Raw genomic sequence first — 11496 nt, 5'->3', positions numbered from 1 at the left:
TTCAACGTTATTGAAGGCTAAGCTTGAGCACAATGTCACTAACCCCAGTGGCATAAATGATTAAAAGAGAGTCTAATACATTTAGGTAGTGTCAAACCTCATCTTAATTGAGTTATTTTTTTTATTAAAAAAAAAAAGGGACCCAATTCATTTAGGTAGAGTCAAACGGATCTGACCAGATAACCTGCCCATAAGCTCGAAGAATTTTACACCCTTTGGGCAGGGCCTAGACCTCGCTTATTTAGGACAGAGCCGGCCCATCCCAGCCCATTTAAAGGCCATAACCAGCTACAGACAGTCTCTTCAAAAGCCATAACCAGCCTGTTTCTAAGGGTTGGTATGCCTTCTGAGGAAGCAACATGGTTGTGACCTGAGGTTAGGCCTGCCTGAAAGAATAAAAAAAAAAAAAACAAAATAAAAAAGACAGGAACTTGAACTTTGAACCCCTTAATAGGTGTCAACAAACATGCATAGACCTCTCCCAAAACAAGGAAAATTGTTTTAAAAGGCCATTCATCTTCCCCATCTACACTTCAATTCCATGAAGTACAATTTTGATTTTGCCAAATCCAGCTATACCTTCCCCATCTACACTTCAAGTCAGTATTTTATTAGGTGGATGAGGAAATCCCAATATGGCAAACATCCACACAGGAATACAATTATCAATGAATGGGATAATCAATACGCATCTCATTCCTGCCAGCCAAACAATGCAGCAACATGATCCGAATATTTTAATACCAACAAGATAGTACGCAATTACCCTATTCAGGTTTAATAGGTGGCTATAAATTCAATTTGCATTATTTTGAAATCTCATTCTACAGCATCCATCGGAATAAAGCTAACTCCAAATGAATAATGGCTGCTAAAACCGGCTAAACTGATGCCACACTGAGGTAACGTTACCCAATATAAGTACAAAATGATCCTCCAGTTAACTCATAAGAAAATATATAAAAGGATAATATCTTGCCGGCAAGAATGATGAAACAGCACTGGTCCTGCTAATTTACTTTACTCCCCAACAGTCAATCCAAACCCAAATTTGTAGTCTTTCTTTCTATGATCAATCTGCATGACATAAATTTTAGTATTGTCAAAAGTGAATTGGCAAAGCAGGGTACTTAATGAGAAGTAAATTTTGTCTACAAGTCCATTTGCTATTAGAAACCATAAAATGCATCAAGCTAAAGCAATCAAGGAAGTCAATGGATAAACAATAATCAGCTGATATTTTCAGAATGTCAATATATCGATTGGATCACGGAAATGGATCTAGGGCTAAAGTAAGCAAAGCATGTCCGCCCCAACTCTGAAGAAGAGCAAGAAGAGAAAACAAAACATCGCTAGATACTCACCTCTGCAGAAAGAACAAAATTAAGACCCATATTTAGTCGCTCTTCCAAAAACGCAGCTACGCAGCCATTGGAATCAATCTTTCCTCGAAGGCGGCACTGCAACAATGACAAAAATCAGTCAAGAAGAATGATCATTACTTTAAAAACTCCATATCTAATTGAGCAACTTGAATTTTTAAGCACACAATCCAGCTTAGAGTCATTCACATATCAATTACGATGGCAGTAAATGATGTTGCCTGTGGCAATTGTGGAGATAATGAATGCAACAAAAACTGTATCAATCAGGATCACACCAAGTCTCATCAGCCAGAAAATGATATCAAGGCAAGGATGCTGTAAAGTTATATCAAATACTATTACTCTGCACCATAAAGGATACTCAAATAATAATTACAGAATGACAAAGCCATTATTGTTCATGTGAGCAACAATAGCAAAACGAACAATGCACTCTGCCATAAATGAAGCACGTCATGTAAAAAAAATAATAAATAAATCCAAGCAACTACCAATTCAACTAATACTAAATTTTGACCTTTGATTTTCCCAAAGATGATAAAGATTGCAGGACCATCCCAAAACATTGTTATAGCCCCTAAAAGAACTTTCATAATATATGCAACAAAACCAAATTGTGAGCATTTCCAGAAACAAAATTAATCATGCCAAGGAAGAATGTGAAACATCAGCATTTCATTGATTTTAACAAAAGCGTATTCAAAAAAAAATAAAAAATACAGCCCTAGTCCATGGAAATTTTTCATGAGGCCTAAGGTGAAAACATCCTCTAACAGCAGTCAGATACCACTGAATCACTGATTGTGTAACCTTGACATGGACTTGGCCTATATTAAGATTGCAATGCAAGAAGGGGAAAAGTAAACATATATTTATTGCAATGAAATAAGATTCCTTAGTTTATACATCTCCCACTACCATCATCATCTCACCATGAGCATTTCACAGGGAGTTAAACATAGAAAATATAATTATAGCAAAGTACACTAATATCATGAATATTTGAACACTCAAAATACAAAAGCTACCTGTCGAAGAATGTAATCATAACCAAAACTAGCTGTGACATCTCTTGACATGTAGTTGTACATGAAATCTGACGCTAGAGAAACCTATAAGGAAAAAGACTGTAAGAAAGAGTTTAAACAGATAAACTGCAGCAAGATGTTCTAAAAAAACAAAAAATTATACCCTAGTGAATCACAAGATATTCAACCATAGATCAGCTTTGCTCACCTTCTCAGATACCTTCTGAACATAACTCAGAGCCACCATTCCAGTGCTAGCAACTTGCCCTGTGGCAACCTGGGCAAAAAAATAAGTTGGATTAGGGTACGAATCACAGGATAGTTAAGCGAGTAAAACCTTCATACCAAAACAATAAACCAGGAAACTAAAGGAAATATTTAACAAAAACAAGTAAAAACATGTATCATAAAATTAGTTGAGTGTGCTCGACGGGCCCAGCCTGCATTTGGGCAGACTTAGGCCAATCTTTTAAGGTTATTGAGCAGGCTTTGGCAAACCGACCAAATTTGTGGGCAGACTCAAAAGAAATTAATAAAGCAGGCCCAACCCAACTCGGCTCGAGTGTGATATCAGTTTTATTTTTTTCGTCAGACAATTCTCTAAAATTGTTAAAATGAGAAATTAATGCTTCCATTGATGAATACCTTATGATTAGCTTTTACACTGTTGATTCATATATTGCTCATCCTTAACAATTACTATGATAGATCAAAGTATTTTCATAAGTTGAAGCTCTTCATAAGCTTTTCTAAATGTCCAAAAAAATAAAAGTGCAAGTTTGGTGGCCTTGGCAAATAATGTATAGATGGCTGGGCTACACCCTAGGGGCAAAAAAATTAAGGCCAACTCTAGTCACTTGCTTGTTCTTCCAGCACAACAATGTCTTTCTCCCTGTTCAGGTTCAAGAGCCACAAAAGCAAAGAGCTCCTTTATTTTCAAAGGTCACCAACCGCTTAAGATATTGTGCTGAAAAATGTCCAAAAGACATTTACATGTCCACCATTTCACCTTGGTTTAGTTTTAGAATTAGAGCTGACATTAATTGTGTACTCTTAGGTGTAGAAGAATTAACAAATGATTATGTTAGAACTTAAAGCTTCAGGAATCATACCATCTTGTCTGTGTTGTATCGAGCAGCATAGCCAATCCCAGACTTCCGATGCTGACCAGCCCAAAATACTTCCCCACCCAAAGACAGATGGGGGGTCACACTCTGATAATCAATAAACACTTTAAATATTAGTAAAACATGCTTTAGTTATACCGATTAAAATGTGCTTTCTACCTTCTAAATTTCAACATGCTTATCACTAGAACTAACTTACAACACTAATGAATGCCTTATCTTCATGAACAATGGTATGCAGAAAATGCATAAAAAACATATTACATTGGAGAAAGAAGATTAATTAGAGATACTGTGCTACTAAAATAAAGATTTCACGGATGAGGAGAGTTAAGGATATCAATTTTTATAAGTCCAAAATGCATTTGTGGAGAAATGATCCAAATCCTACATGTAAATTTGGTGACGAATGAGTACATCGCCTCTCGTAGGAGAAATGAAATCCCTAGTTTCATGTGCACTTGACATCAAGAAGGCTTATGACCATGTGAAGACTAATTGGAACCCAGTTGTGGAGACCATCAAAAGTACTCTATCTAGCTTTCCAATTGATTTCCTCATTCTCTTCCCTATTCCAGCTTCAGTGGGCAAAAGGATAGAACAACTTCAAAGGGACTTTTTTTTTTAAAGGAGAGGATTGTCTTAACGCCCATTTCATTCGGTAAGAATAGGTGTGCAAGCCTATTGTGGAAAAGGGCGTGGGGATTAGAGCCTTGAGGCATTCAAGCATTATCGGGCAAATGGTTGTGAATGGTTTTATGGAGTGAGACGAGCTGTGAAGAAGAGTGACTACGTCAAAGATGGTATTGAGTGGTCTTCAAGGGAGGTCATTTCCTCTTTTGGGAGTTGTGTTTGGAAAGTGTTAGGAAAGGTTGGAATGCCTACTCCAAAATTATCAAATAGGGTGGGGAGGGCAGTTTCTTCATGTAGATGAACATAAAAAAATAATAATAATAAAAAAAAAACTAACTTGTGTGGATCCCCATTACAATTTTTCAATCAAGTCCTAGTAGTTTACATTTTGTTACAATCAAGTCTATAATTAAAATTTTATCCAAATTTTAGACGGTAAACTCTTGCTCTTATCAACAAGGGAGTGCAATGGTTCAAATTTTATGACCGTTTGGCCCCTCAACTAACAAAAGCTAAGGTTGCACATGGTTTCCACATGAAAATTCCGTCTAAATTTTGGATAAAATTTTAATTTTGGACTTGATTTTAATAATTTGTAAATCACAAGGATTTGATTGAAAAAATTGAAACAACACGGACTCATTTGAAATAAGGGTCAAACTATGCGGACTAATTTGGTCATTTTCCCTTAAAGAAATTGACCAAAAGAAGAAAAATAAAAAGAAAAGGAAAAAACAAATAGTTAACAATGATTGGCCAAAGATAGTCAAATCGTATTCTTTAGGTGTTAAGTTTGTCTTAATTTCTCTAACAGCTAGTGGGGAAAGAAAATAGTATATTTTACTAACAGCTAACAATGATCTTCAGGTGGGGACAAGAATCTTTAATAACAAGGATTGATCTCCAAATGTGATTACGCTTAGTATAATAAATACAGATTATTGTGTTCCTGGTCTTTTGTATTAAGTGCTTTTCCGAGGAAACATTGTACGATTTATTTTGGGCTGATTAATACATGTAGACTAGCCAACAAAATAAGTATTCTCATGAGAATATACTTTGCTTTAATCATAAATAAATGAAATGCTTAGATCCATAATAGTTTATCCAAACATTTTACCTGAATGTAGTTTGCTCCAAACAAAGCACCATTCCCTAGTTGAAACTGTGACCTGTAATCTTTACCCTGCACAGAAGAAGTTCAATGTCAGGAAAAGAGCACACGTACAGAAAAAATGAGTTAGAAACTTAATAACAAAGAAGTTTTTTCTCAAATTATACCAACTTAAAATACTTAAAACAAAAATTATAAATTACTATGTTATTCCAAAAACATATAAAATAGCATTCACTCCGTTACGTTGAGCATTCACAATATATGAAACAGAAATAATATATGACATAGCATTCATTCCATAAATCACTGTGTTGAGCAAACATTTTCAAACAGAAAGTACCACTTTCTTTGGGTGGCAACCCGTGTGCATTATCTTTTTGGGATCTGGTTGTTGAGAAAGTGAGTATTAAGTTAAATGGGTGGAGGAAAGGATGTCTACATCTTTTCTTCTTAATCTTTTGCACATTATTCTCCAAAGAAGATCAAAGTAAGTTCAATCAAATCCTAATAGGCCATCCTTTAAAGTCCTAAATTCAGCCCACCATCCGATAATTTAGCAAACTAGTCTTCCTAGTTCCTGGTAATTGTTAAAGGGTAAAAAGGACATTGGTGAAATTTAATTAAAATTCGAAGGTTAACTTTGTCAATTTCAAAAAGAAAATGATTGAACATGATTTTTCCACCAAAAGATTTTTTCAGCTTTTTGGAGAAGCTACAAATTAGAGTTTCTCCCGAACAAGTTTATTGCTTTCGCGTGAACCTAAAAGCACATTTTTTTTAAAGTACTGACAAACAACCTGAAAAAACGCTTTAAAGCTTTTTGGCCATGAAAAAGAACTTTTCAGCGCCCCAAGAAGTTGAGCCAAACCAGGTGCTTAGAAGTTAAAATAGCTGTACAAAATTTTTTTCTTGATAACTGCCATGCACATAGTTTGTTTCTGAGAGAAGTTTAGCTTTCTTCGTAGAAACACCATTATAAAAGCACAACAAAAAAAAGTAACTTAAAGATCTTTCAAAGGTAGAGCAGCATACCTTGTAATCAAAATTGACCATGCCATGTGACATGTGTGGCTCGTTGCTAAGCTGGAAAGAAACACAGAGAAGTTAACCAACAAGCTTAGACATCACAGAGCATATTGTCAGCACAAACTATGCAAATAGAAAATGAGAGGAAGTCCTTCAACAGTCTTACAAATCACCTGAGAATTAGCCTTTAAGGTAAGATTCTCAGTTAAATCACACTTTACTCTTGCATTAAGCCTCCCATCAGTCAGTATCCTCCCAAAAAGCATCAACTGCAAGACAACCAAATTTTACCAGGGAAGTTTAAATTAAACATTTCAAAGAACATATCCCAAATGACCAATTTAAATGAGAAGGCTAGTCACCTTTGGGTCTATGAAATTGGCACCAAACTCATAGTTAGCAGTGGGAATTTTAATAGTTTCAGTAGATTGCGAAGGAATCTCCGTAGGTCCCATGAACACGCTGGTTTTGGTTGACAAAGGATAGTTATGATTCAGATCAGTATCTAAATAAAAAATAGAATGATGAGAGACATGCACAGAAGATCTGATCGGACCTGTGACTGAGTGAGAACTTCTGATTGAGTCCTTTAGTAAAATCGAAGCGCATCCCCTCAAAAAGTTCTGGCTTTAAAGACACTGCAATACACATACAACGAAATTCTTAGACTAAAGCACTTCCCTTATATTTTAACTCAGTCAGTGTACACAGATTGTCAGTTACAACTTACAAGACCAAAAAATTTCTATTTCGCCAAGAATTTATACTTCTACTGAAAAAAATACACAAACAAATAAAGTAAAATCACAATAAAAGATTCTCATCTTCTCAATGTAGAAAACGTAGAAAACCCAGATGATCAAATGCCTAAATCTTAACAAGAAGCTACACAAATCTCCATATTAATCACACTAAAACTTAAAACATTGTAACTACAAAGAGACTTAAAATTAATAGAGAGAGAGAGAGAGAGAGAGAGAGAGAGAGAGAGACTGACTGAGAGCTTCACGATGGATCTCCTCGTAGGGAATGGGGCAAGGAAGATTCAAGTAATCGACTTTCTCATCCTCTTTGGGCTTCTGGGTAGCATCAGTAGCAGTGGTTGGAGGAACAAGGGTCGCCATTGTTGTCGTTGTTTAGAATCTAGCTTCTTCTATTAGCAAAACTTGGAAGGGTTTTGGTGTAGAATAAATAGGAGAGCAATGGCTCTCCCACTGATTAAAGATCAAATCAGATAAAAAAGAGAGGGTCTGAGCATATGGCCTGAATAGGGTTTCTCTCGCTTTCTAATGTCAAAACCTCCAAAGGATGCAAAAAGTCTAAAACCCTAGTGAACACTAAGCAGTGGCTGTTTCAACGCCCCCCACCTCTTTTTTTTTTTTTTTTTTTTTTTTTTTTTTTTTTTTTTTTTTTTTTTTTTTGGAGGTAGGGAGAGGGTGTTCGAACTTTAATTTCTAGACTAATGATAAAAAATAATTACTCATTACTACATAGAGGAAATTACAGATTTGGTCCATTTATTTTATACCTAGTTCAATTTTGGTCCATAATCTTTTTTAAGTTCTGTTTTGGTCCACTAATTGTTTCATTTGTTCAGTAAAGGTCCAGATTTGTGACTTTAAATCCTTTGGGTTGTGTTTTCTTCAATTATAATTGAACTATAAGTTATATTTCATCATTTCTTAGTCATAAAAACAAATTTGGAGTATTATAATCTAAAAGAATTGAGATTGGGTGAAGTTTGAAAAATTGGCAGTTTCGGGTACCCTACTTTGGGGTCAATTATCTTGAGTTTTAGAATTCCAATTTGAATGATTTTTATATGGTTGTAAAGAAGAAATACATAGCTTTAAAACAAGTATATGTTCGCTGAATTTGGGTGAGATTTGATAGGATAAAAAGCATGCCAAATTTGAGAAAACAAATATGGACCTTTACTGAACAAGTGGAACATTTAGTGGACCAAAACAGAACTTAAAAAAGATTGTGGACCAAAATTGAACTAGGTATAAAATAACTGGACTAAATCTGTAATTTCCTCTTACTACATATTTGCTATAGTTTTTAACTTTTAATATCATTATTATTAATATAGAGGGCTGCTATTTGCACACCCCTAAATTTCTTTTGCACACCCTTTTCTGAAAAAAAAAAAAAAAAAAAAATTCAAGAGAAAAGACCATTTGGCCCTTCCCTCACCCACACACCCCCATTCCCATCTCCCCCCCGTACACACCCCCTTGCTCTGTTTTTTTTCCTTCCGCCCGATCACCACCTTCCACGTACCAGCACCACCACCACCTTCCTCGCACCAGCAGCACCACATTCCTCGCACCACCACCACCGCGCGCCACCACCTTCCTCGCAGCACCACCACCGCGCGCAGCACCACCCAAAACAGCCACCATAACCAGCCCAGCAGCCCCTCCTCGGCTCCTCCCTTTCTCCTCTCTCTCTCTCTCTCTCTCTCTCTCTCTCTCTCTCTCTCTCTCTCTCTCTATCTCTCTTTCCCTCTCTCCTCTCACCCAAGCAGACAGCCAAACAAATTAAAAAAAAAAAATTGCAGCGGGTTCGGCGAACCAGTGCCGAATCCGGTGGTTTCGTTCGACAGGTACCCTCCGAATAGAATAGGATTGTTCGGTGGGTACCTACCGAACGAAACCATCGGGTTCGGCACTGGTCCACCGAACCCGATCCAATTTTTTTTTTTTAAGTTTTCTTCTCCGGTGCGCGACGGTGAGCTTGCTGGAGGAAGGGAGGTGGTCCGGGTAGGGGGAAGAAAAAGAAGAGAGGGTGGAGTGGTCGCCGGTGGTGGTAGGCTGCTCGGGGATGGGTGTGTGCCGGAGAGAGGAGAGGTGGAGAGGAGGTGTGTGGGTGAGGGGGTGTGTACGAGGGGGGGGGGGAGATGGGGATGGGGTGTGTGATTTTTGGGTATGTGTGTGTTTTTTTTTTTCTGTTTAGGAAGGGTGTGCAAAAAGAAAAATGGATGGGGTATAAGGTCTTTTCCTTTGAGTTTTTTTTTTTTTTTTTTTAAGAAAGGGTGTGCAAAGAGAAGAAAAGGGTGTGCAAATAGCAGCACTCTTAATATATAACAATCAAGTTAGTTTTATTAACAATCAAGTAACTTTGAGTTGGTACCAATTGGTATTAGCCATCAAAGCAATCCAATGGTTGCTAATTTTTTAATTTTTTCAAAACTCTCTCACGTGTCTCTTTCTCCCTCATTTCTGAAATTTATCTTCTCTTTCATCACTCTCTTAAGCATCCTAAACATCTTCTTGAGCTGGTCTTGGGTACGTGTACGGACACCTGGCTCGTAGAAGGTCCGACTCCATCAGCGCCACGAACTCGGAGAACTCGACGAGTCCGTTGAAGTTCCGATCAGCTTTTTGGATGAGAGCCTCCAGCTGGTGAAGGCTCGGCTTCAGCCCCAGCGAGCGCAGCAGAGACCCCAGCTCCAACTGCGTCAAGCTCCCGTCTTTGTTCCCATCGAACGATCCAAACATCTCCCGCAGCTCCGCAATCTGTTTGTCATCCAGCTTTACCATTTTGCCGCTGCCCGCCACCGATTTCGATCCAATTTATCAATTAATCAAATAATTCATATCCCGACTTTTCTCTCTTCTTATCAAGGTCTATGCATGAGTATGTTTTGGTTCTTGATTTTTTTGTTTAGTTCAGTTTCTCGAACTGCAATTGAACTTTTTGCAGTTTCTGGAACTGTAAGTAAACTGAAACTGCAGAAACTGCAATTTATTAGAGTTGAAACTGCAGTTTATTGGAGTTGCGGACTTGCAGTTTCTGTTTCTGTTTTTTGGTGATGCGTTGATGCTGGTATTTTGGAAGATGTCTGCATGTTATGTTTTTGTTATGTCTATTTTCGGATGGTATTTTGGGATCTAATGGTGGTGGTGTGGTGTCTGCATGGTATTTTGGGATCTAGTGGTGATGTGGTGTCCGCAAATGAAAAATGGGTTTGTGATAGTTGGTCCGCAAAAGGAAGAATGATGTTTTAAGTGGTTTTGGTTAATAAAATTAGATAACAGTACCTATATATTAATGGACTCTAATGATAATGAAATGGGCCGTGCTTTTTTGTTAAGAAAAACAAACAAATAAAACCAATAATAATTTTTTAATGTGTTTAATTGTTTTTTTTTAAATAAAATTACATTGAAAAGCCCCGTACAAAAGTTTAGCTAAGAAGATTTAAAAGACAACTTAATATCAGATATTAAGCATACTTGTAAGACTTGAAGGATATTTTTCAAACACGTTGGACCCAAAATCTTTAAAGAATAATACTTTGGCCTACAAATGAGATGGACTTTGGAATCGAACTTTCTCTTTTTGGGGTGTTAATTCAACTATTCCACTCTAACGGGTTGTCACACCCCGAACCTCAGGTATGTGACATAGTGTAAAACCCTGAAATTTTTTTCAATTTTCTATTTCCTAATTTTATTTGCGAATTAGTATTTGTCATAAAGTTTTCTTTTATTTTTCTCCACCAAAAATCTTTTTCGGAGTTTATAAATTGTTTTACTGTTTGACTTGTTGACCTTTTTGTTGACCCGAAGAAATACTTTGTTTTAAAACTCAATCTTGGTCTCGTTGCGTAGAGCTCGACTCTATGAGCGCGTAGACTCAAAAAACGCGTAAATCAGAGTTATGGTTTGAGAGTTACGGACGTGCGAAGTCTAGTGGCATTATTGTAATTTCGCAGCTAGAGTTTAGTATAAATACCAAACCCAATTTTCTGAAAAACACAAACACCAGCCGCCTCTCTCTCTCTCTCTTCTCTCTCCTCCAACGTGCCTTCGACGACGTGTGTAAGCGCGTCCAGCCATGGTTGCCAGAGCTCTTTAGCTCGTTTGCTTTGTTTCTCTTTACTCTATCTCCCTCTGCAACTCACTTGCCCGAAAACCCAACCCAAAAGCCAAATCTCAACCGAGAAGACCCAAAAGCTCCAAGCAGCGAGTTCTCTTTTCCAGCAACAATGGGGTGGCAGACCACCACCATTCCCTTCCTCTCCTCGTGGCGAGCACGAGGGTGCTTTCTCCATCATCATTCGACCGTCGTAGGCGGCGTTTCGAAAAGAAGAATTCGACGACCTCCATCGTCGATGTTGTTTTTCCAGCAGCATTGTGACCCGTCACCACCACTCTCTTCTTCCACTC

At 37.4% G+C, this 11496-nt stretch overlaps 1 protein-coding gene across 1 annotated transcript; it reads right to left on the bottom strand.

Moving 5' to 3' along the window:
* Nucleotides 1–770: 770 nt before the first annotated feature.
* Nucleotides 771–7664, bottom strand: LOC147292754 (mitochondrial import receptor subunit TOM40-1-like). The gene is made up of 11 exons (XM_086232406.1): nt 7314–7664; nt 6873–6954; nt 6679–6778; nt 6490–6585; nt 6323–6373; nt 5294–5359; nt 3526–3627; nt 2622–2690; nt 2414–2497; nt 1365–1460; nt 771–1077 (listed from the first exon to the last, which is right to left on the bottom strand). Exons 1-11 carry the CDS (start codon nt 7438–7440, stop codon nt 1021–1023), a joined length of 930 nt encoding a protein of 309 aa, XP_086088532.1. The 5' UTR covers nt 7441–7664; the 3' UTR covers nt 771–1020.
* Between the last annotated feature and the right edge of the window lie 3832 nt (nt 7665–11496).

Source organism: Dryas octopetala, chromosome 2 (assembly GCF_963921425.1).
Source record: "Dryas octopetala chromosome 2, drDryOcto1.1, whole genome shotgun sequence".
In the NCBI taxonomy this organism is placed as follows: Eukaryota; Viridiplantae; Streptophyta; class Magnoliopsida; order Rosales; family Rosaceae; genus Dryas; species Dryas octopetala.
Note: the sequence above shows the minus strand (reverse complement) of the source record. Positions and strands in the feature narration are given on the sequence as shown.